Source organism: Oncorhynchus clarkii, chromosome 13 (assembly GCF_045791955.1).
Source record: "Oncorhynchus clarkii lewisi isolate Uvic-CL-2024 chromosome 13, UVic_Ocla_1.0, whole genome shotgun sequence".
Lineage (NCBI taxonomy): Eukaryota > Metazoa > Chordata > Actinopteri > Salmoniformes > Salmonidae > Oncorhynchus > Oncorhynchus clarkii.
The window spans coordinates 2,069,649-2,096,736 of NC_092159.1; the positions used below are offsets into that span (position 1 = coordinate 2,069,649).

Here is a 27,088-nt window from a genome sequence, read left to right on the forward strand (position 1 = left end):
CGTCCGGGTCAACTCGGGAGCTGCTAAACCCGGTATGAGATGTGATGCTTTGGAGGAAAATAAACGCGTTTTTGTGAGAGAAAAAAACAACAACAACATGGAAATTCCCTTCCTGCCAAGTTTGATGGTGTTGTCTTTCATAGCCACCGCTTTCGGCGACGGTAAGTCATTAGAAACGACAACATTTCCCCGAGCATTGCTCTGGTAGCTGACGTTAGCTTAGCCAGCTGTGTTGTTGGGACGTCGGAGTGGATCAAATCAAAGTTTATTTGTCATGTGAGCCAAATACAACCGGTGTAGTAGACCTCACAGTTAAATGATGAATACAACAGGTGTAGTAGACCTGACAGTTAAATGCTGAATACAACAGGTGTAGTAGACCTCAGTGAAATGATGAATACAACAGGTGTAGTATACCTCACAGTGAAATGCTGAATACAACAGGTGTAGTAGACCTGACAGTGAAATGATGAATACAACAGGTGTAGTAGACCTCACAGTGAAATGATGAATACAACAGGTGTAGTAGACCTCACAGTGAAATGATGAATAGAACAGGTGTAGTAGACCTCACAGTGAAATGCTGAATACAACAGGTGTAGTAGACCTCACAGTGAAATGCTGAATACAACAGGTGTAGTAGACCTCACAGTGAAATGCTGAATACAACAGGTGTAGTAGACCTCACAGTGAAATGCTGAATACAACAGGTGTAGTAGACCTCACAGTGAAATGATGAATACAACAGGTGTAGTAGACCTCACAGTGAAATGCTGAATACAACAGGTGTAGTAGACCTCACAGTGAAATGCTGAATACAACAGGTGTAGTAGACCTGACAGTGAAATGATGAATACAACAGGTGTAGTAGACCTCACAGTGAAATGCTGAATACAACAGGTGTAGTAGACCTCACAGTGACATGCTGAATACAACAGGTGTAGTAGACCTCACAGTGAAATGCTGAATACAACAGGTGTGGTAGACCTCACAGTGAAATGCTGAATACAACAGGTGTAGTAGACCTCACAGTGAAATGCTGAATACAACAGGTGTAGTAGACCTCACAGTGAAATGCTGAATACAACAGGTGTAGTAGACCTCACAGTGAACTGCTGACTTACAGGCTCTAACTAACAGTGTAATTTTGAAGTACAAATAGGCATTAGGTGAACAATAGGTAAGTAAGAAAATAAAGAACAACAGTGAATATATACAGTAGAGGCTATATACAGTAGAGGCTATATACAGTAGAGGCTATATACAGTAGAGGCTATATACAGTAGAGGCTATATACAGTAGAGGGGCTATATACAGTAGAGGCTATATACAGTAGAGGGGCTATACAGTAGAGAGGCTGTATACAGTAGAGAGGCTGTATACAGTAGAGGCTATATACAGTAGAGAGGCTATATACAGTAGAGAGGCTGTATACAGTAGAGAGGCTGTATACAGTAGACAGGCTGTATACAGTAGAGAGGCTGTATACAGTAGAGAGGGTATATACAGTAGAGGGGCTATATACAGTAGGGGCTATATACAGTAGAGGCTATATACAGTAGAGGCTATATACAGTAGAGAGGCTATATACAGTAGAGGCTATATACAGTAGAGAGGCTATATACAGTAGAGAGGCTATATACAGTAGAGGCTATATACAGTAGAGGCGCTATGTACAGTAGAGAGGCTATGTACAGTAGAGAGGCTATATACAGTAGAGGCTATATACAGTAGAGAGGCTATATACAGTAGAGAGGCTATATACAGTAGAGGCTGTATACAGTAGAGAGGCTGTATACAGTAGAGAGGCTATATACAGTAGAGGCTATATACAGTAGGGAGGATATATACAGTAGGGAGGATATATACAGTAGAGGCTATAGAGCGGCTCTATACAGTAGAGAGGCTCTATACAGTAGAGAGGCTATATACAGTAGAGGGGCTATATACAGTAGAGGGGCTATATACAGTAGAGGGGCTATATACAGTAGAGGGGCTATATACAGTAGAGAGGCTATATACAGTAGAGGGGCTATATACAGTAGAGAGGCTATATACAGTAGAGGGGCTCTATACAGTAGAGGCTCTATACAGTAGAGGGGCTACATACAGTAGAGGGGCTACATGCAGTAGAGGGGCTATATACAGTAGAGGGGCTGTATACAGTAGAGGGGCTATATACAGTAGAGGGGATATATACAGGAGAGGCTGTATACAGTAGAGAGGTTGTATACAGTAGAGGGGCTATATGCAGTAGAGGCTGTATACAGTAGAGAGGTTATATACAGTAGAGGGGATATATACAGGAGAGGCTGTATACAGTAGAGAGGTTGTATACAGTAGAGGGGCTGTATACAGTAGAGGGGCTGTATACAGTAGAGGGGCTGTATACAGTAGAGGGGCTATATACAGTAGAGGGGCTATATACAGTAGAGAGGCTATATACAGTAGAGGGGCTATATACAGTAGAGAGGTTATAGCGAGGCTCTATACAGTAGAGGGGCTGTATACAGTAGAGAGGTTATATACAGTAGATGGGCTATATACAGGAGAGGGGCTATATACAGGAGAGGGGCTATATACAGGAGAGACTGTATACAGTAGAGGTTATATACAGTAGAGGGGCTATATACAGTAGAGGGGCTATATACAGTAGAGGCTGTATACAGTAGAGGGGCTATATACGGTAGAGGCTGTATACAGTAGAGAGGCTATAGAGAGTAGAGGCTGTATACAGTAGAGGGGCTATATACAGTAGAGGCTGTATACAGTAGAGAGGCTGTATACAGTATAGAGGCTATAGACAGTAGAGAGGCTATAGACAGTAGAGAGGCTATAGACAGTAGAGAGGTTATAGAGAGGCTCTATACAGTAGAGAGGCTATATACAGTAGAGTCTATAACAGTAGGGAGGATATATACAGTAGAGAGGCTGTATACAGTAGAGAGGCTATAGACAGTAGAGAGGCTATAGACAGTAGAGAGGCTATAGACAGTAGAGAGGCTGTATACAGTAGAGAGGCTGTATACAGTAGAGAGGCTCTATACAGTAGAGAGGCTATATACAGTAGAGAGACTATAGACAGTAAAGAGGCTATATACAGTAGAGGCTATAGAGAGGCTCTATACAGTAGAGAGGCTACATACAGTAGAGAGGCTATAGAGAGGCTCTATACAGTAGAGAGGCTACATACAGTAGAGAGGCTACATACAGTAGAGAGACTACATACAGGCACCGGTTAGGCGGGCTAATGAGGTAGTATGTACATGAATGTATAGTTAAAGTGACTATGCATGTATGATAAACCGAGAGTAGCTGCAGTGTAAAGAGTGTGGGGGGGGGGACACAATGCAAATAGTCTGGGTAGCCATTTGGTTACATGTTCAGGAGGCTTATGGCTTGGGGGTAAAAGCTGTTGAGAAGCCTCTTGGTCCTAGACTTGGCGCTCCGGTACCGCTTGCCATGCGGCAGTAGAGAGAACAGTCTATGACTGGGGTGGCTGGGGTCTTTGACAATTTTTTTTGTGTGTGTGTGTGTGTACGACCCTCCTATGGACGGTGGTCTCAGAGCCGTGTAACTATCACGCCGGACTGTCTCCTCTCGGTGTCTGTGGACTTAAGCTTTAATATGTGTGTCCCTCTAGGTGGTGAGCTGACGTTAGTTCAGGAGTTGTCCTCCAAGCCGGCCCAGAAGCTGTCAAGATACGGTTGGTATGGCAACATCAGGCTGACCATGTTCCATATCCCGGACGACACTGTTGTCGCCCGCTGGCTGTTCACTGTAACCAGGGGCAGCGGTTTCAACTGTGGAACACACAACGTCACCATGTAAGTCTATGACAGTACTGGTTCAACTGTGGAACACACAACGTCACCATGTAAGTCTATGACAGTACTGGTTCAACTGTGGAACACACAATGTCACCATGTCAGTCTATGACAGTACTGGTTCAACTGTGGAACACACAATGTCACCATGTCAGTCTATGACAGTACTGGTTCAACTGTGGAACACACAACGTCACCATGTCAGTCTATGACTGCTTCCTTTCTATTGTTTCTAATGTTGACTGTCAGGGACTCTAAAGCTCAGCGCTGCTCATTGCTCAACATGGGAACTCTGTGAACTTGGTCTCTAGATGTGGCTCTCTCTTTCTCTCTCTCTCTCTCTCTCTCTCTCTCTCTCTCTCTCTGGGGGCAACACATGACAGCCCTCTCTCTCTGGGGGCAACACATGACAGCCTGTCTCTACCGGCAATAACATGTTTCTACTAGGTGTTCTCTATCTAACCCTACACTTCTCCCTCCATCTCTCCCTCCCCTCTCGCTCCACCCCTCCCTCCCTCCCTCCTCCCTCCCTCACCCTCCCTCCTCCTCTCTCCACCCCTCCCTCCTCCTCCCTCCCTCACCCTCCCTCCTCCTCTCTCCACCCCTCCCTCCTCCTCCCTCCCCCTCCCTCCTCCTCCTCAGGTACATGCGTTGGGGAGCTCCTCCAGTCATTGACCCAGTAGGACGGCTGTTTCCTAACAACACTGTGACATCACCAGTCCTCTCGCTCAACCTGCCCATGACATCATCACAAAGCAACACAACCTTTAACCTCTCTAACCCCGCCCCCGGAGACTGGTACCTGGCAGCTCACCTGCCCCGAGACGATGGACGCATCGAACACAAGGTGAGGAGTTTTTATAGTGTGTTCTGTGTGTGTGTGTATTGTGTGTGTGTTTATAATGTGTGTGTGTGTGTGTTCTGTGTGTATTGTGTGTGTGTATTGTGTGTGTGTTTATAATGTGTGTTTGTGTGTGTAATCTGTGTATTGTGTGTGTGTGTGTATTGTGCGTGTTTGTGTATTGTGTGTGTGTAGGGATTCCCGTCCTGCTCTTACCTCTTCCAGCCCCAGCTGTCAGTCAGGAGAGCAGTGGACACACCCATCCTCCAGGCCACGCCCCTAACCCAGAGCGCCTCCCCTGACAGACCTGCACGACTCAGGTAAGGACCGTTACGCTAACCCTAACCTCTGACCTTAACCCCTGACCCTGTCACAACTGAAAGCCCGTTGGGCTAATGTCTCTTCTGCCAACCTTGATCCCAGTTCCCGCAGGACTGACAGCTGTGTTGACATGACAACTGGGTCAGAATTCAGAACCTGTTCATTGGATCATGCGACAAAAGTATTCGTTTCGATGCAACCGAGATGCAGATGAGTTGCAGGGGGATGTTTCTCAAGAAGCAACTCGGCTGCTTGGACCTGAAGTTGTGTGAAAGTTGCTTGATGTAACTCCAGCTTTAGAGAGCAATGAGGAAGAGATTTGAGATTTGATTTGAACAGTCAGCATCATGATAAAAACCAGTCACACCTGAAAGTCTGTCTACTATAACAATACCCTATGTCTCTCTCTCTCTGACTGTCTACTTCGGTCTAACAACCCAACTAGCACATTCGGTCCCTTGGAAGTTGTGGGAACGTGTGTTTTTGGTTCGCATTGGTTGTGGGAACAAAGCCATACGTTTCCTGACTGGTAAAACTGAATGTTTTTTAAACGTTCTGAGAACAGAAGTTAACCTACCTGAACCTGTACCTGAACGTACATTTTTAGGTTGCACAGAGGTTCTTTGAACATTTGACTCTGTTTCCCTGAAAGTTTTCCTGGGAATATTTTAGAAATATTTGAATATTATTACACTAAATAACTCAATAATAAGCATAACATTCACAACATTTTGAATGTTTTCTTAACGTTAAGAATGAAATGTAAAAAGGTTATTTGGAGGTTTTTGAATCATTTCCTTAACTTTCAAGTGAATGTTTCACTGAGACATTTAGTAACACTGCTTATTTTGGGTTAACTGTTTTGAGCTCCAAGCACAGAAAAAGTCCTACATTGATTTGCTTTGGCATTAATCAACAAAACAGTTTGGTTTATTTTTTAATTGTGACACGGAGTCAGCGAGATTTGAACCTATGAGCTTGTGTTCTCTATCCCTGGAATTAGTCCACTGGGCCACCAGGATGTTTATGCATACAAAGCTGTTCATTTTAGTCTATTCAAACAGACCACATTTCAAAGGAAACGAGCACTATGAACATCAGGTGTGGCCAGTTAGTGGGCTTGGCAACACACCTGAACACACTTAACTAGAGGATAGAGAGAGTTTTGTCAAGGCTGAGAACAGAATGTAGATGTCTTGAAATAACTTTCTTAGAACATGACTAAATAGAACTATGAGAAAACCTGCAGAAAACATGCTGAAGGACTGAAATTCCCACAGTAGGACGTTGTTTTTTAGTGTTCTCTGAACTATTCCCCATGTCAAATCAGTTGGAGAACATTCCTAATACACATTAGATGCTATCTGGGCTCTCCCGAGAATAATAATGACGGGTCCTGTGGACCAATAGTTTTCTTGTGTTTTTTATGGAAAGTTTCCTTCACGTTCTGAGAATTGAATGTAGAGCTAACTGATGTTAACAGCCCAAAAACATAGCTGATAAGTCTGACTTGCTTAAACAAATGTGGTTTCTACTGATAATTGAGATGTACAAACTATGGCATAAGGGAAGGACGAGCGGATAAGAGGCCATCCATCATAAAGATGAAGACATTACTGAGCGAGGTAAGACGGACTGAGAATCGTAGGATAAATAAAGGGGGCAGACAATGTATATAATATGTTATTATTATAATATATATAGACGTATATAATATGTAGTATTATTATTATAATATGTACATTATTATAATATATATATAGACGTATATAATATGTATTATAATATATATAGACGTATATAAAATGTATTATTATTATAATATATATAGACGTATATAATATGTATTATTATTATAATATATATAGACGTATATAATATGTATTATTATTATTATAATATGTATTATTATTATAATATATATAGACGTATATAATATGTATTATTATTATAATATATATAGACGTATATAATATGTAGTATTATTATTATAATATGTACATTATTATAATATATATATAGACGTATATAATATGTATTATAATATATATAGACGTATATAAAATGTATTATTATTATAATATATATAGACGTATATAATATGTATTATTATTATAATATATATAGACGTATATAATATGTATTATTATTATTATAATATGTATTATTATTATAATATATATAGACGTATATAATATGTATTATTATTATAATATATATAGACGTATATAATATGTATTATTATTATTATAATATGTACATTATTATAATATATATATAGACGTATATAATATGTATTATAATATATATAGACGTATATATGTATTATTATTATTATATATATATATAGACGTATATAAAATGTATTATTATTATAATATATAGACGTATATAATATGTATTATTATTATTATAATATATATATAGACGTATATAATATACATTATAATATATATAGACGTATATATGTATTATTATTATTATATATATATATATAGACGTATATAAAATGTATTATTATTATAATATATATAGACGTATATAATATGTATTATTATTATAATATATATATATATAGACGTATATAATGTGTTATTATTATAATATATAGAGACGTATATAATATGTATTATTATAATATGTGTTATTATTATAATATATATAGACGTATATAATATGTATTATTATTATATGTATAGACGTATATAATATGTATTATTATTATAATATGTATTATTATTATAATATATATAGACGTATATAATATGTATTATTATTATAATATATATAGACGTATATAATATGTATTATTATTATAATATGTATTATTATTATAATATATATAGACGTATATAATATGTATTATTATTATAATATATAGACGTATATAATATGTATTATTATAATATGTATTATTATTATAATATATAGACGTATATAATATGTATTATTATTATAATATGTATTATTATTATAATATGTATTATTATTATTATAATATATAGACGTATATAATATGTATTATTATTATAATATGTATTATTATTATAATATATAGACGTTTATAATATGTATTATTATTATAATATGTATTATTATTATAATATGTATAGACGTATATAATATGTATTATTATTATTATAATATGTATTATTATTATTATAATATATAGACGTATATAATATGTATTATTATTATAATATGTATTATTATTATAATATATAGACATATATAATATGTATTATTATTATTATAATATGTATTATTATTATAATATATAGAGACGTATATAATATGTATTATTATTATTATAATATGTATTATTATTATTATAATATGTATAGACGTATATAATATGTATTATTATAATATGTGTTATTATTATAATATATATAGACGTATATAATATGTATTATTACAGTAAGTTATGAGGGGGACAGGGACCAGATGATTAGTGTGAGGTACATGGGCTACGACACAACATACACGTAGTATTGCTTTATTAGGGCTGTAGCGCCCCCCATTTTAGTCATCCGGTGATAACAAATAACTGTTTGCTTGACAATCACGGTAATTAACCGTTAACCGTTAAATGACCGTTAATTAACATAAACATAAATGTTTTACTATTTTCTACATTGTAAATAATAGTGAAGACATCAAAACTATGAAATGACACATATACGTGTCAACAACAAAAAAATCTCTGCCAGAATAACATTTCTGTACAATAATAGAAAGTGTCAACTCAAACACGGTATAGAAATAAAAACAAAATTCAAACATATGTACATCATGTAGTAACCAAAAAAGTGTTAAACAAATCAAAATATATTTTAGATTCTTCAAAGTAGCCACCCTTTGCCTTAATGACAGCTTTGCACAACCTTGGCATTCTCTCAACCAGCTTCATAAGGAATAATTTTCCAACAGTCTTGAAGGAGTTCCCACATATGCTGAGCACTTGTTGGCTGCTTTTCCTTCACTCTGCGATCCAACTCATCCCAAACCATCTCAATTGGGATGAGGTTGGGTGATTTTGGATGCCAGCTCATCTGATGCAGCACTCCATCCACTCTCCTTCATGGTCAAATAGCCCTTACACAGCATGGAGGTGTGTTGGGTCATTGTCCTGTTGAAAAACAAATGATAGTCCCACTAATAGTCCCTCAAACCAGATGAGATGGCGTATCGCTGCAGAATGCTCTAGTAGCCATGCTGGTTAAGTGTGCCTTGAAATGTAAATATATCACTGACCGTGTCACCAGCAAAGCACCATCACACCTCCTCCTACTCAGTGCTTCACGGTGGGAACCACACATGTGGAGATCATCCGTTCACCTACTCTGCGTCTCACAAAGACACAGCGGTTGGGACCAAAAATCAAAAAATTGGACTCGGAGCAATGACAAACCTCCTGGCGTTGACAACTTAGAAGGCTACTGAGGATGGTGGCTGAGTCCTGTTTGTCATCTTTATATACATTCAATGCTTTAGGACCATGTAAATATAATACATTGGAAGGTTGTGTGGGACTATGGTAGAAGAAGGCATCCATCTATCTTTTCAGACTGTTAGAGTAGTTGGTTAGTTAATAGATATCTCTCTCTCTCTGTCAGGGTGTTTGTTCCAGAGTTCGTGTCGTCTCTCTCGGTGTCTGTGAGTGGCTGTACCTGGGGGGAGGGACTTGTGAACGGAGACTGTTCATTGTCTCTCACGCTGGGCTCCTCCTCCCCCCAGGGGGGGCTTGTGAGGGTGAACTGTTCTCTGATTGGCTGCTCGGCCGTTCTCCTCGCTCCCCCATGGAATACCTGGATACGAGTCACCGTGGATAGTTACCATAGCAACCGAACCACAGCCTTCAGCATCTCAGTCAACTACACAGGTACGCACTACACACACACACACACACACACACACACCATATGTGAGGTGATGCGGTAACAGTGGTTGTACCATGTGTGTGTGTCAGTGGGTTGTAAGCCTCAGAGCGTGGGTATGTCTGGAGACGATTACATTAACAGGCTCCATGGCAACAGCAGCACGACAACATCACCAGGCAACGGTTCTGTGGTTGCCGAAGCAGGTCGTCATAACAACGTGTCGTCGGAGTGTGTGTGGAGTGTCCCGGTGCTCCGTGAGGAACTAGACGTTCTGTCTGTCCGGTTCTCTCCCATTAATGGACCTAATGTAACGGTCACACACACACACCCCACGCTCCTCACCTACCCCCTTAACACACAGTCTACTGGAGGGACCTTGAACCTGGAGATTACACTCAACACTGTGAGTAACACACACACACGACGAAATACAATTTTTTTCTGTAAACTGATGTAACGGGTGTGTGTGTGTGTATTGTAGACTAATGCAACGTTAGGAAACAGCAGTGTGATGGCCTGTCTCTCTTCCTGGGCTCCTGTCCTCGCACTCAACTACTCCCATCCCTGTCACACAGGTAGGACACACACATACCAGACATACAGTACCAGTCAAAAGTTTGGACACACCTACTCATTCCAGTGTTTTTCTTTATTTTTACCATTTTCTACATTGTAGAATAATAGTGAAGACATCAACACTATGAAATGACACATATGGAATCATGTAGTAACCAAAAAAGTGTTAAACAAATCAAAGTACATTCTATACTTTATTTAACTGGGCAAGTTAGTTAAGAACACATTCTTATTTTCAATGACGGCCTACACCGGCCAAACCCGGACGACGCTGGGCCAATTGTGCGCCGCCCTATGGGACTCCCAATCACGGCCTGATGTGATGCAGTCTGGATCCACTCCCTGATATTTCCCAGATTTACTTGTAGAGCTTGCTGTACCTTGATGACAGCTTTGCACACTCTTGGCATTCTCTCAACCAGCTTCACCTTGAATGCTTTTCCAACAGTCTTGAAGGAGTTCCGACATATGCTGAGTACATGTTGGCTGCTTTGCACTATGCGGTCAAACTCATTCCAAACCATCCCAATTGGGTTGAGGTTGTGTGATTGAGGAAGCCAGGTCATCTGATGCAGCACTCCATCACTCCCCTCTTGGTCAAATAGCCCTTACACAGCATGGAGGTGTGTTGGGTCATTGTCCTGTTGAAAAACAAATGATAGTCCCACTAAGCGCAATCTAGACGTATCGCTGCAGAATGCTGTGGTAGCCATGCTGGTTAAGTGTGCCTTGAGTTCTAAATAATTCACTGACAGTGTCACCAGCAAAACACCATCACACCTCCTCCTCCATGCTTCACAGTGGGAACCACACATGCAGAGATTATCAGTTCACCTGCTCACCTAAACTGCGTCTCACAAAGACACGGTGGTTGGAACCACAAATAGACTCCTCAGACCAAAGGACAGATTTCCGCCGGTCTAATGTCCATTGCTCGTGTTTCTTGGCCCAAGCAAGTCTCTTCTTATTATTGGTGTCCTTTAGTAGTGGATTTTTTGCATCAATTCGACCATGAAGGCCTGATTCAAACAGTCTCCTCTGAACAGTTGATGTTGAGATGTGTTTGTTACTTGAACTCTGTGAAGCATTTATTTGGGCTGCGGTTTCTGAGGCTGGTAAACTAATGAACTTATCCTCTGCAGCAGAGGTAACTCTGGGTCTTCCTTTCCTGTGGCGGTCCTCATGAGAGCCAGTTTCATCATTGAACTTGATGGTTTTTGCGACTGCACTTGAAGAAACTTTCAAAGTTGTTGAAATGTTCTGGATTGACTGACCTTCATGTCTTAAAGTAATGATGGCCTGTCGTTTCACTTTGCTTATTTGAGCTGTTCTTGCCATAATATGGACTATAATAATATGGACTATTTACCAAATAGGGCTATCTTCTGTATACCACCCCTACCTTAAAGCTTTAAGAGGGAAAGAAATTCCACAAATTAACTTAACAAGGCACACCTGTTAATTGAAATGCATTCCAGGTGACTACCTCATGAAGCTGGTTGAGAGAATGCCAAGAGTGTGCATAGCTGTCACCAAGGCAAGGGATGGCTACTTCGAATAATCTCAAATATAGAATAGATTTTGATTTGTTTAACACTTTTTTGGTTACTACATGATTCCATATGTGTTATTTCATAGTTTTGATGTCTTCACTATTATTCTACAGATGTAGTAAAAATAGTAAAAATAGTAAAAATAAAGAAAAACCCTGGAATGAGTAGGTGTTCTAGAACCCTGGAATGAGTAGGTGTTCTAGAACCCTGGAATGAGTAGGTGTTCTAGAACCCTGGAATGAGTAGGTGTTCTAGAACCCTGGAATGAGTAGGTGTTCTAGAACCCTGGAATGAGTAGGTGTTCTAGAACCCTGGAATGAGTAGGTGTGTCCAAACTGTTGACTGGTTCTGTATATATACATATTTTTTTGGTGTCTGTGTAGGGTTGTTCTCAGCCGTTGGGTTAGATAGTTTGACTGGTACTACAGTGCCTTGCGAAAGTATTCGGCCCCCTTGAACTTTGCGACCTTTTGCCACATTTCAGGCTTCAAACATAAAGATATAAAACTGTATTTTTTTGTGAATAATCAACAACAAGTGGGACACAATCATGAAGTGGAACGACATTTATTGGATATTTCAAACTTTTTTAACATATCAAAAACTGAAAAATTGGGCATGCAAAATTATTCAGCCCCCTTAAGTTAATACTTTGTAGCGCCACCTTTTGCTGCGATTACAGCTGTAAGTCGCTTGGGGTATGTCTCTATCAGTTTTGCACATCGAGAGACTGAAATTTTTTTCCCATTCCTCCTTGCAAAACAGCTCGAGCTCAGTGAGGTTGGATGGAGAGCATTTGTGAACAGCAGTTTTCAGTTCTTTCCACAGATTCTCGATTGGATTCAGGTCTGGACTTTGACTTGGCCATTCTAACACCTGGATATGTTTATTTTTGAACCATTCCATTGTAGATTTTGCTTTATGTTTTGGATCATTGTCTTGTTGGAAGACAAATCTCCGTCCCAGTCTCAGGTCTTTTGCAGACTCCATCAGGTTTTCTTCCAGAATGGTCCTGTATTTGGCTCCATCCATCTTCCCATCAATTTGAACCATCTTCCCTGTCCCTGCTGAAGAAAAGCAGGCCCAAACCATGATGCTGCCACCACCATGTTTGACAGTGGGGATGGTGTGTGTTGCTGTGTTGCTTTTACGCCAAACATAATGTTTTGCATTGTTGCCAAAAAGTTAAATTTTGGTTTCATCTGACCAGAGCACCTTCTTCCACATGTTTGGTGTGTCTCCCAGGTGGCTTGTGGCAAACTTTAAACGACACTTTTTATGGATATCTTTAAGAATTTAAGATGGCTTTCTTCTTGCCACTCTTCCATAAAGGCCAGATTTGTGCAATATACGACTGATTGTTGTCCTATGGACAGAGTCTCCCACCTCAGCTGTAGATCTCTGCAGTTCATCCAGAGTGATCATGGGCCTCTTGGCTGCATCTCTGATCAGTCTTCTCCTTGTATGAGCTGAAAGTTTAGAGGGACGTCCAGGTCTTGGTAGATTTGCAGTGGTCTGATACTCCTTCCATTTCAATATTATCGCTTGCACAGTGCTCCTTGGGATGTTTAAAGCTTGGGAAATCTTTTTGTATCCAAATCCGGCTTTAAACTTCTTCACAACAGTATCTCGGACCTGCCTGGTGTGTTCCTTGTTCTTCATGATGCTCTCTGCGCTTTTAACGGACCTCTGAGACTATCACAGTGCAGGTGCATTTATACGGAGACTTGATTACACACAGGTGGATTGTATTTATCATCATTAGTCATTTAGGTCAACATTGGATCATTCAGAGATCCTCACTGAACTTCTGGAGAGAGTTTGCTGCACTGAAAGTAAAGGGGCTGAATAATTTTGCACGCCCAATTTTTCAGTTTTTGATTTGTTAAAAAAGTTTGAAATATCCAATAAATGTCGTTCCACTTCATGATTGTGTCCCACTTGTTGTTGATTCTTCACAAAAAAATACAGTTTTATATCTTTATGTTTGAAGCCTGAAATGTGGCAAAAGGTCGCAAAGTTCAAGGGGGCCGAATACTTTCGCAAGGCACTGTATATATATGTTTTGTGTGTAGGGTTGTTCTCAGCCGTTGGGTTAGATAGTTTGCCTGGTACTATATATATGTTTTGTGTGTAGGGTTGTTCTCAGCCGTTGGGTTAGATAGTTTGACTGGTACTATATATATGTTTTGTGTGTAGGGTTGTTCTCAGCCGTTGGGTTGAGTGTGAACGTCAGTGTTCCTGGGACCGTCATCAGACTTCCCTTCCCTCAGGCTGCTACCTGGTACCTCACCTTACAACTCTTCTGCAACAGGTACCGTCCTCACCACAGCTGTCTGGATGTAATGTCTCTACAGTAGTGACTGGTAATATAACACCACAGCTGTCTGGATCTAATGTCTCTACAGTAGTGACTGGTAATATAACACCACAGCTGTCTGGCTCTTATGTCTCTACAGTAGTGACTGGTAATATAACACCACAGCTGTCTGGATCTAATGTCTCTACAGTAGTGACTGGTAATATAACACCACAGCTGTCTGGATCTTATGTCTCTACAGTAGTGACTGGTAATATAACACCACAGCTGTCTGGATCTTATGTCTCTACAGTAGTGACTGGTAATATAACACCACAGCTGTCTGGATCTTATGTCTCTACAGTAGTGACTGGTAATATAACACCACAGATGTCTCTATCTAATGTCTCTACAGTAGTGACTGTGGTAACGTGACAGTAACACCACAGCTCCATGTATCAGCCTGTATCGAGGACTGTGGGACCTATGGAGAGTGTCGACTGTTGAGGTCCTTCAGCTATCTCTACGCTGCCTGTGTCTGCAAAGCCGGTAGGTCTCTCTCTCTCTCTCTCTGTCTGTCTCTGTCAATTCAATTCAATTCAAGGGCTTTATTGGCATGGGAAACATGTGTTAACATTGCCAAAGCAAGTGAGGTAGACAACATACAAAGTGAATATAAAACGTCTCTGTCTCTCTCTGTCTGTCTCTGTCTCTCTCTCTGTCTCTCTCTCTCTCTCTGTCTCTCTCTCTCTCTGTCTCTCTCTCTCTGTCTCTCTCTCACACACACACACACTTCTCATAGTGTATATCTATCATTCAAAAGTGTGGACACCTAATTATTTCAGGGTTTTTATTTTTTTTACTATTTTCTAGATTGTAAAGTAATATTGAAGACATCAAAACTATGAAATGACACATATGGAATCATGTAGTAACCAAAAAAGTGTTAAACAAATCAAAATATATTTTATATTTGAGATTCATCAAAGTAGCCACCCTTTGCCTTGATGACAGCTTTGCACACTCTTGGCATTCTCTCAACCAGCTTCATGAGGTAGTCACCTGGAATGCATTTAAATTAACAGTTGTGCCTTGTTAAACGTTCATTTGTGGAATTTCTTTCCCTCTTAATTATTTAACTTCTTGCTCCTACTTGAGACGCAGACGTCTCAAGTAGGCACCTGGAAATGCAAATGCGCTACGCTAAATGCTAAATGTACTCGTTAAAACTCAAACGTTCATTAAAATACACATGCAGGGTATTGAATTAAAGCTACACTCGTTGTGAATCTAGCCAACAAGTCAGATTTTTAAAATGCTTTTCGGCGAAAGCATGAGAAGCTATTATCTGATAGCATGCAACACCCCAAAATGCCTGAAGGCGACGTAAACAAAAGAATTAGCGTAGCCGGCGCTACACAAAAACGCAGAAATAAAATATAAAACATTCATTACCTTTGATGATATTCTTTGTTGGCACTCCTATATGTCCCATAAACATCACAAATTGGTATTTTTCCCGATTTAAATCCGTCCATGAATGCCCAAAATATCCATTTGTATAGATAGCCTGTCTGCATCACGAAAAAAGCTCTCTTTTTTCAGATTTCAGTGACCAGTTTTTCTTGCGCTTTTCAATGAAACACACGCTCTGTTATAGTCACAGCCGTGATTTAACCAGTTTTAGAAACTTCAGAGTGTTTTCTATCCACACATACTAATTATATGCATATACTATATTCCTGGCATGAGTAGCAGGACGCTGAAATGTTGCGCGATTTTTAACAGAATGTTCGAAAAAGGAGGGGGTAGGATAAAGAGGTTAAGGTAGGGGTGGTACACAGAAGATAGCCCTATTTGGTAAAATACCAAGTCCATATTATGGCAAGAACAGCTCAAATAAGCAAAGAGAAATGACAGTCCATCATTACTTTAAGACTTTAAGACATGAAGGTCAGTCAATCCGGAACATTTCAAGAACTTTGAAAGATCCTTGCTTGGTCCAAGAAACACGAGCAATGGACATTAGACCAGTGGAAATCTGTCCTTTGGTCTGATGAGTCCAAATTTGAGATTTTTGGTTCTAACCGCCATGTCTTTGTGAAACACAAAGTAGGTGAACGGATGATCGCCACATGTGTGGTTCCCACCGTGAAGCATGGAAGAGGTGGTGTGATGGTGCTTTGCTGGTGACACTATCAGTGATTTATTTAGAATTCAAGGGACACTTAACCAGCATGGCTACTAGAGCATTCTGCAGCGATACGCCATCTCATCTGGTTTGAGGGACTATTAGTGGGGCTATCATTTGTTTTTCAACAGGACAATGACCCAACACACCTCCAGGTTGTGTTGGGGCTATTTGACCAAGAAGGAGAGTGGATGGAGTGCTGCATCAGATGACCTGACCTCCACAATCACCCGACCTCAACCCAATTGAGATGGTTTGGGATGAGTTGGATCGCAGAGTGAAGGAAAAGCAGACAACAAGTGCTCAGCATATGTGGGAACTCCTTCAAGACTGTTGGAAAAACATTCAAGGTGAAGCTGGTTGAGAGAATGCCAAGAGTGTGCAATGCTGTCATTAAGGCAATTTGTTTAACACTTTTTTGGTTACTACATTATTCCATATGTGTTATTTCATAGTTTTGATGTCTTCACTATTATTCTACAATGTAGAAAATAGTAAAAATAAAGAAAAACCCTTGAATGAGTAGGTGTGTCCAATTTTTTGACTGGTGCTGTATGTGTATATACACTCAGTGACCAGTTTATTAGGCACACCCATATAGTACAGTGTCGGACCCCCCTTTGCCTCCAGAACAGTCTGACTTTGTTGTGGCATGGAAATGTTGTTAGCGGCCCTCCTGTAGTGCGGTGGTGTACCTAATAAACTGGCCTCTGACTGTATATACAGTGGGGCAAAAAAGTATTTAGTCAGCCACCAATTGTGCAAGTTCTCCCACTTAAAAAGGTGAGAGAGGCCTGTAATTTTCATCATAGGTACACTTCAACTATGACAGACAAAATGAGAGAAAAAAAATCCAGAAAATCACATTGTAGGATTTTTTATGAATTTATTTGCAAATTATGGTGGAAAATAAGTATTTGGTCACCTACAAACAAGCAAGATTTCTGGCTCTCACAGACCTGTAACTTCTTCTTTAAGAGGCTCCTCTGTCCTCCACTCGTTACCTGTATTATTGCCACCTGTTTGAACTTGTTATCAGTATAAAAGACACCTGTCCACAACTTCAAACAGTCACACTCCAAACTCCACTATGGCCAAGACCAAAGAGCTGTCAAAGGACACCAGAAACAAAATTGTAGACCTGCACCAGGCTGGGAAGACTGAATCTGCAATAGGTAAGCAGCTTGGTTTGAAGAAATCAACTGTGGGAGCAATTATTAGGAAATGGAAGACATACAAGACCACTGATAATCTCCCTCGATCTGGGGCTCCACGCAAGGTCTCACCCCGTGAGGTCAAAATGATCAGTGAGCAAAAATCCCAGAACCACACAGGGGGACCTAGTGAATGACCTACAGAGAGCTGGGACCAAGGTAACAAAGCCTACCATCAGTAACACACTACACCGCCAGGGACTCAAATCCTGCAGTGCCAGACGTGTCCCCCTGCTTAAGCCAGTACATGTCCAGGCCCGTCTGAAGTTTGCTAGAGAGCATTTGGATGATCCAGAAGAAGATTGGGACAATGTCATATGGTCAGATGAAACCAAAATATAACGTTTTGGTAAAAACTCAACTCGTCGTGTTTGGAGGACACAGAATGCTGAGTTGCATCCAAAGAACACCATACCTACTGTGAAGCATGGGGGTGGAAACATCATGCTTTGGGGCTGTTTTTCTGCAAAGGGACCAGGACGACTGATCCGTGTAAAGGAAAGAATGAATGAGGCCATGTATCGTGAGATTTTGAGTGAAAACCTCCTTCCATCAGCAAGGGCATTGAAGATGAAACGTGGCTGGGTCTTTCAGAATGACAATGATCCCAAACACACTGCCCAGGCAACGAAGGAGTGGCTTCGTAAGAAGCATTTCAAGGTCCTGGAGTGGCCTAGCCATTCTCCAGATCTCAACCCCATGGACTTTCAACTCCCTCCAAAGATTTTCTGTGTTGCCCAGCAACAGCCCCAAAACATCACTGCTCTACAGAAGATCTGCATGGAGGAATGGGCCAAAATACCAGCAAAAGTGTGTGAAAACCTTGTGAAGACTTACAGAAAACGTTTGACATCTGTCATTGCCAACAATGTTTGTTGGAAATATTGTCCTATTGTCTCTTCTACATATTGTTATTTATGTTATTTATTTATTTATATATATATATATATATATATATATATATATATACTAACCCCAACCTATTGTCCTGTTCTTCTCTACTGTGAGTATTGAGATAAACTTTTGTTATTGACCAAATACTTATTTTCCACCATCATTTGCAAATAAATTCATTAAAAATCCTACAATGTGATTTTCTGCCTCTCTCATATACACACAAAGTGGGGCAAAAAAGTATTTAGTCAGCCACCAATTGTGCAAGTTCTCCCACTTAAAAAGATGAGAGGCCTGTAATTTCCATCATAGGTACACATCAACTATGACAGACAAAAAAAAAAATCCAGAAAATCACATTGTAGGATTTTTAATGAATTTATTTGCAAATGATGGTGGAAAATAAGTATTTGGTCAATAACAAAAGTTTATCTCAATACTCACAGTAGAGAAGAACAGGACAATAGGTTGGGGTTAGTGTATATAGTATATATAGTGTATATATAGTACATGTAGTGTGGTGGTGTACCTAATAAACTGGCCTCCGACTGTATGTATATATATAGTATATGTAGTGTGGTGGTGTACCTAATTAACTGGCCCATGACTGTATATATTGTGTGTGTTCAGGTTGGAGTGGGTGGGGCTGTACTGATGACATCACAGCCCAGTCGTACGGTCGTCAGCTGACAGCAGTTCTACTGCTCACGCTCAGTAACCTCCTCTTCATCCCGCCCATCGTCATCGCTGTCCGACGCTGTTACATCACTGAGGCCTCTGTCTACCTCTTTACCATGTTCTTCTCTACTGTGAGTTATATATACACACTAACCCCAACCTATTGTCCTGTTCTTCTCTACTGTGAGTTATATATACACACTAACCCCAACCTATTGTCCTGTTCTTCTCTACTGTGAGTTATATATACACACTAACCCCAACCTATTGTCCCATGTTCTTCTCTACTGTGAGTTTTATATATATATATACACACTAACCCCAACCTATTGTCCACTGTCCTCTTTTATATTGTCTTTATGCTCTCTCACATTTCAGTATCAATTCAAAGGGCTTTATTGTCACGGGAAACACACTGATGATATTTTTGCAGAATTCTGCATGCAGAGTCTCAATTTGGTGTTTGTCCCATTTTGTGAATTCTTGGTTGGTGAGCAGACCCCAGACCTCACAACCATAAAGGGCAAAGGTTCAACTGATTCAAGTATTTTTAGCCAAATCCTAATCTCCATCTCTTTGTATCTCGCTCCCTCTCTCTCATCCACTGTCCTCTCCTCTCCTCTCCTCTCTCTAGTTCTACCATGCATGTGACCAGCCTGGTTTAACAGTGATGTGTATCATGGATTACGACACTCTCCAGTACTGTGACTTCCTGGGTTCAGTCTGTTCTATCTGGGTCACTGTTCTCTGCATGGCCCGAGTCAGAGACACATTCAAACACGTACGTTAACACACACACACACACTCACAGACCGACTACACACACACACACACACACACACACACACAGACCGACTACACACACACACACTCACAGACCAACTACAAACACACTCACAGACCTACTACAAACACACACACTCACAGACCTACTACACACACACACACTCACACACACACACACACACACTCACAGACCGACTACACACACACACACACACACACACTCACAGACCAACTACAAACACACACTCACAGACCTACTACAAACACACACACTCACAGACCTACTACACACACACACACAGACCGACTACACACACACACACACACACACACACACTCACAGACCAACTACAAACACACACTCACAGACCTACTACAAACACACACACTCACAGACCGACTACACACACACACACACACACACACACACACACACACTCACAGACCGACTACACACACACACACACACACACACACACACACACTCACACACACACACACTCACAGACCAACTACAAACACACACTCACAGACCTACTACAAACACACACACTCACAGACCTACTACAAACACACACACTCACAGACCTACTACAAACACACACACTCACAGACCTACTACAAACACACTCACAGACCTACTACACACACACACACACTCACAGACCTACTACACACACACACACTCATAGACCTACTACACACACACACACTCACAGACCTACTACAAACACACACTCGCAGACCTACTACAAACACACACACTCACAGACCTACTACAAACACACACACTCACAGACCTACTACAAACACACACACACACTCACAGACCTACTACAGACACACTCACAGACCTACTACACACACACACACTCACAGACCTACTACACACACACACACTCATAGACCTACTATACACACACACTCACAGACCTACTACAAACACACACTCACAGACCTACTACAAACACACACACTCACAGACCTACTACAAACACACACACTCACAGACCTACTACAGACACACTCACAGACCTACTACACACACACACACTCACAGACCTACTACACACACACACACACACACACTCACAGACCTACTACAAACACACACACTCACAGACCTACTACAAACACACACACTCACAGACCTACTACAGACACACTCACAGACCTACTACACACACACACACTCACAGACCTACTACACACACACACACACACTCACAGACCTACTACAAACACACACACTCATAGACCTACTACAAACACACACACTCATAGACCTACTACACACAGTGTCACAGACCTACTATACACACACACACTCACAGACCGACTACACACACACACACTCACAGACCGACTACACACACACACACTCATAGACCTACTACACACACACACACTCATAGACCTACTACACACACACACACTCACAGACCTACTACAAACACACACACTCACAGACCTACTACACACACACACTCACAGACCTACTACAAACACACACACTCACAGACCTACTACATAAACACACATACTCACAGACCTACTACACACACACACACACACACACACACACTCACAGACCTACTACAAACACACACACACTCACAGACCTACTACAACCACACTCAGACTTGATATGTGATGCTAACGCTTGTTGTGTGTGTAGATGTTGTTCATGCTCGGTACTCTGCTGATAGCGATGTCCATGCAGCTGGACCGGAGAGGACTGTGGAACATGCTGGGACCCATCCTCTGTGCTGTACTGGCCATGGTGACCTCCTGGGTAACTATATATCCATGTATCCATGTTGACCTCCTGGATAACTATATATCCATGGTGACCTCCTGGGTAACTATATATCCATGTATCCATGGTGACCTCCTGGGTAACTATATATCCATGGTGACCTCCTGGGTGTCTATATATCCATGGTGACCTCCTGGGTAACTATATATCCATGTATCCATGGTGACCTCCTGGGTAACTATATATCCATGGTGACCTCCTGGGTGTCTATATATCCATGGTGACCTCCTGGGTTACTATACATCCATGTATCCATGGTGACCTCCTGGGTAACAACACATCCATGGTGACCTCCTGGGTAACAACACATCCATGGTGACCTCCTGGGTAAACTATACATCCATGTATCCATGGTGACCTCCTGGGTAACAACACATCCATACATTCAGTACCAGTCAAAAGTTTGGACACACCTACTCATTCCAGGGTTTTTCTTTATGTGTACTATTTTCTACCATGTAGAAATATGGATTCATGGAGTAACCAAAAAAGTGTTAAACAAATTAAAATATATTTGAGATTCTTCAAAGTAGCCAACCTTTGCCTTGATGACAGCTTTGCATACTCTTGGCATTCTGTCAACCAGCTTCATGAGGTAGTCACCTGGAATGCATTTCAATTAACAGGTGTCTTGTTAGTTTGTGGAATTTCTTTCCTTAATGCGTTTCATCCAATCAGTTGTGTTGTTAGGGGTGCAGAAGATAGCCGTATTTGGTAAAAGACCAAGTCCATATTTTGGCTCAAACAACAACAAAGAGAAACGACATCAATACTTTAGGACATGAAGTTCAGTCAATCCGGAAAATGTCTTGAACTTTGAAAGTTTCTTCAAGTTTAGTGGCCAAAACCATCAAGCACTATGATGAAACTGTCTCTCATGAGGACCGCCACAGGAAAGGAAGACCCAGAGTTACCTCTGCTGCAGAGGATAAGTTCATTAGAGTTACCAGCCTCAGAAATTGCAGCACAAATAAATGCTTCTCAGAGTTCAAGTAACAGACACATCTCAACATCAACTGTTCAGATGAGACTGCGTGAATCAGGCCTCCATGGTCGAATTGCTGCAAAGAAACCACTACTGAAGGACACCAATAAGAAGAAGAGACTTGCTTGGGCCAAGAAACACGAGCAATAGACATTAGACCGGTGGTAATTGACCGGTGAAAAACCGTGAAGCATGGAGGAGGAGGTGTGATGGTGCTTTGCTAGTGACACTGTCAGTTATTTATTTAGAATTCAAGTCACACTTAACCAGCATGTGGCTACCACAGCATTCTGCAGCAATACGCCATCCCATCTGGTTTGAGCTTAGCGGGACCATCATTTGTTTTTCAACAGGACAATGACCCAAAACACACCTCCAGGCTGTGTAAGGGCTATTTGACCAAGAAGGAGAGTGATGGAGTGCTGCATCAGATGACCTGGCTTCCACAATCACCCAACCCCAACCCAAATGAGTTGATTTGGGATGAGTTGGACCACAGAGTGAAGGAAAAGCAGCCAACAAGTGCTCAGCATATGTGGGACCTCCTTCAAGACTGTTTGAAAAGCATTCCTGAAGCTGTTTGAAAGAATGCCAAGAGTGTGCAAAGCTGTCATCAAGGCAAAGGGTGGCTACTTTGAAGAATCTCAAATATAGGATATATTTTGCTTTGTTTAACACTTTTTTGGTTACTACATGATTCCATATGTGTTATTTCATAGTTTTGATGTCTTCACTATTATTCTACAATGTAGAAGATAGTCAAAATAAAGAAAAACCCTGGAATGAGTAGGTGTGTCCAAACTGTTGACTGTTACTGTATCTTGAGAGCTGAAGAGGAGACAGTGTTTAGCCTCCTGCCAGGGTTAAGGTTGTGTGTAACTGTATAATGTGTGTGTTTCCAGGTGTATCGAGGGCTGAAGAGGAGACAGTGTTTTAGCCTCCTGCCAGGGTTAAGGTTGTGTGTAACTGTATAATGTGTGTGTTTCCAGGTGTATCGAGGGCTGAAGAGGAAACAGTGCTACCCCCCTTCTTGGCGGCGTTGGGTACTGTTTCTCCTCCCAGGCCTGGCCTCAGCGCTGGTCGGTGTGTGTGTGTACGTGTTTGCTGAGACGGAGGACAACTACCTGTACACACACTCTCTATGGCACGTCCTGGTTGCCTCTAGTGTGGTGTTCCTTCTGCCTCCCAGAGAGACAGACTCCATGAACACCTGGAGCCCTGGAGTCTGTGGTTACACACTCTGTCACAGCACCAAGGAGGAACTATATACTGTCACCTGACCTCTGACCCTGGACCTGTGGAGACCAACACTGTCACATAGGTTTAAGGCTGTGACCATACCAGTATTGACAGATTTTTTTTCCATGACAAAAATGAATATCTGAAACAGACAACTCTTTTGTCCTTTAATAACCTGCTGGATGTAAAATCTAGGGTTTTATAGCCTGGAAAAACATGAATGAAAACATACTGATGTTTAACCTGCTGGATGTAAAATCTAGTGTTTTATAGCCTGGAAAAACATGAATGAAAACATACTGATGTTTAACCTGCTGGATGTAAAATCTAGTGTTTTATAGCCTGGAAAAACATGAATGAAAACATACTGATGTTTAACCTGCTGGATGTAAAATCTAGTGTTTTATAGCCTGGAAAAACATGAATGAAAACATACTGATGTTTAACCTGCTGGATGTAAAATCTAGTGTTTTATAGCCTGGAAAAACATGAATGAAAACATAATGATGTTTCCAATATTAGGGCTGTTTTCCTAAAGAAGTTACATCCTCTTGGTGTTTCCTTGATACTATGAAGTAATACTGGTGTGGTCCCAGCTCTGCTAGCTGTATGTTGGTGTGTGTGTATATAATCCTGGTGTGGTCCCAGTATGTATATATATATATGACATATATTTCTGGTCAAGGATATGAATGTTTTCATAATAATATATTTATATGACATCACTGCCTGCTAATCCATCATGTCTTGCCCCTCCCTCTTCCTCCTTTCCTCCTCGTCCTCCTCTAGTTTAGATTCACTACTAGATAGAGGAAGACTGCTAGTAAAAGCAGGGGTGAGTGTAATTAACTTGCAGAAACAGAAGTGTTTCGGGCCTCCAGAACCAGAACTGAACAGCCCTGAGTAAAGAATAGTGCCAGATTCTAGCAATTAAGATGTTTTTTCTCATTGATACAATTTATTTCTCTGTGTGTAGTTTGGAGGAAGTTAAAAGTCGTTTCAATGCTAACTAGCATTAGCAGAATGAGTGGAAGTCTACCAGCACAGCTAGCACCTGTAGACTCACGTTATCTGTCTCGATTCAAACAATATAATGGTATATTTACTCATAGGAACCCTTTCCCTTGAGCAAGGCAGTTTACCCCCAACAACAACTGCTCCCCGGGTGCCGATGTTGTGGACGTTGATTAAGGCAGCCACCCCCCCGCACCTCTGATTCAAATGGGTTAAATGCATTCAGCCCCCCCCCCCCCCCCCCCGCACCTCTGATTCAAATGGGTTAAATGCATTCAGCCTCCCCCCCCGCACCTCTGATTCAAATGGGTTAAATGCATTCAGCCCCCCCCCCCCCCCCCCGCACCTCTGATTCAAATGGGTTAAATGCATTCAGCCCCCCCCCCCGCACCTCTGATTCAAATGGGTTAAATGCATTCAGCCCCCCCCCCCCTCACACCTCTGATTCAAATGGGTTAAATGCATTCAGCTGATCAACTGACTAGGGTTCCCTTTCCCACACCTCAATGGGCTCTGTTCCAATTCTATATCCTCCCTCCGTTCCTTACTCCCTTCATTCTCCTTAAAGCACTTTAATGACTAAGTGTAATAATGTATTTTTAATGACATCTAAATGTAATTTGTGTAGAGGTCTTTCTCTGAATGTGTATTTTGAAACAAATCAGATTGTGTATCCAGTGCCTCTCCACTCTCTGTGTGTTCTGCAAGACCAGTTCCACCATTCCTCTTATTCTCTGGTCATACTGCTTTTATTTCACAATGATATTAAGTTAGAATGAAGCATTTTAATGTTCTGGTGTTGGGTTAATAATAATGTTTTTATGTTCTGAAAGAGTTTTTGATCCCTCATGATCACCTGTTATGTTAATGAGATGTTAATGTAATGTTTCTGATATGGTAAATATATGGTAATTTTCATGGGATGCTGATGGACTTTTCCTCTGATACTTTACATGTTTTATGTGCGGCTTGACATTCTAGACATTCTACCATCCATCTAGACATTCTACCGTGCATCTAGACATTCTACCGTGCATCTAGACATTCTACCGTGCATCTAGACATTCTACCATCCATCTAGACATTCTACCGTCCGTCTAGACATTCTACCGTGCGTCTAGACATTCTACCGTGCGTCTAGACATTCTACCGTGCGTCTAGACATTCTACCGTGCATCTAGACATTCTACCGTGCATCTAGACATTCTACCGTGCATCTAGACATTCTAGACATTCTACCGTGCAGCTAGACATTTACCGTTCATCTAGACATTCTACCGTGCGTCTAGACATTCTAGACATTCTACCGTGCATCTAGACATTCTACCGTGCATCTAGACATTCTACCGTGCATCTAGACATTCTACCGTGCATCTACACATTCTAGCGTGCATCTAGACATTCTAGCGTGCATCTAGACATTCTAGCGTGCATCTAGACATTCTAGCGTGCATCTAGACATTCTACCGTGCATCTAGACATTCTAGACATTCTACCGTGCAGCTAGACATTCTACCGTTCATCTAGACATTCTAGACATTCTACCATCCATCTAGACATTCTACCGTGCGTCTAGACATTCTAGACATTCTACCGTGCATCTAGACATTCTAGCGTGCATCTAGGCATTCTAGCGTGCATCTAGACATTCTACCGTGCATCTAGACATTCTACCATCCATCTAGACATTCTACCGTGCATCTAGACATTCTAGACATTCTACCGTGCATCTAGACATTCTACCATCCATCTAGACATTCTACCGTGCATCTAGACATTCTACCGTGCATCTAGACATTCTACCATCCATCTAGACATTCTACCGTGCGTCTAGACATTCTACTGTGCGTCTAGACATTCTACCATCCATCTAGACATTCTACCGTGCATCTAGACATTCTACCGTGCATCTAGACATTCTACCGTGCATCTAGACATTCTACCGTGCATCTAGACATTCTAGCGTGC

General features: G+C 41.0%; 1 protein-coding gene across 2 annotated transcripts; it reads left to right on the top strand.

The window, feature by feature from the left end:
- On the top strand, positions 1–25,349 carry LOC139424260 (transmembrane protein 8B-like). Of its 2 annotated transcripts, XR_011635916.1 has the most exons (14): positions 1–161; positions 3,644–3,827; positions 4,470–4,674; positions 4,864–4,988; positions 9,609–9,874; positions 9,962–10,275; positions 10,354–10,447; positions 14,201–14,315; positions 14,716–14,849; positions 19,230–19,408; positions 19,912–20,058; positions 21,742–21,858; positions 23,857–24,281; positions 24,554–25,349. XR_011635916.1 is itself a non-coding variant. In XM_071175947.1 (13 exons), exons 1-13 carry the CDS (start codon positions 35–37, stop codon positions 24,145–24,147), a joined length of 2,298 nt encoding a protein of 765 aa, XP_071032048.1. In that variant the 5' UTR covers positions 1–34; the 3' UTR covers positions 24,148–24,386. The 2 variants fall into 2 exon arrangements, 1 of the variants encoding a protein (XP_071032048.1); XM_071175947.1 differs by lacking the exon at positions 24,554–25,349 and having other exon boundaries at positions 23,857–24,386.
- The last annotated feature ends 1,739 nt before the right edge of the window (positions 25,350–27,088 follow it).

What these genes read in the sequence shown, in the direction of transcription:
- LOC139424260 (XM_071175947.1), top strand. Translation starts at nt 35, where the DNA reads ATGAGATGTGATGCTTTGGAGGAAAATAAACGCGTTTTTGTGAGAGAA. An exon ending in ATGGACGCATCGAACACAAG is followed by an intron (nt 4,675 to 4,863) that starts GTGAGGAGTTTT and finishes GTGTGTGTGTAG; the next exon opens with GGATTCCCGTCCTGCTCTTA. An exon ending in TTACAACTCTTCTGCAACAG is followed by an intron (nt 14,316 to 14,715) that starts GTACCGTCCTCA and finishes ATGTCTCTACAG; the next exon opens with TAGTGACTGTGGTAACGTGA.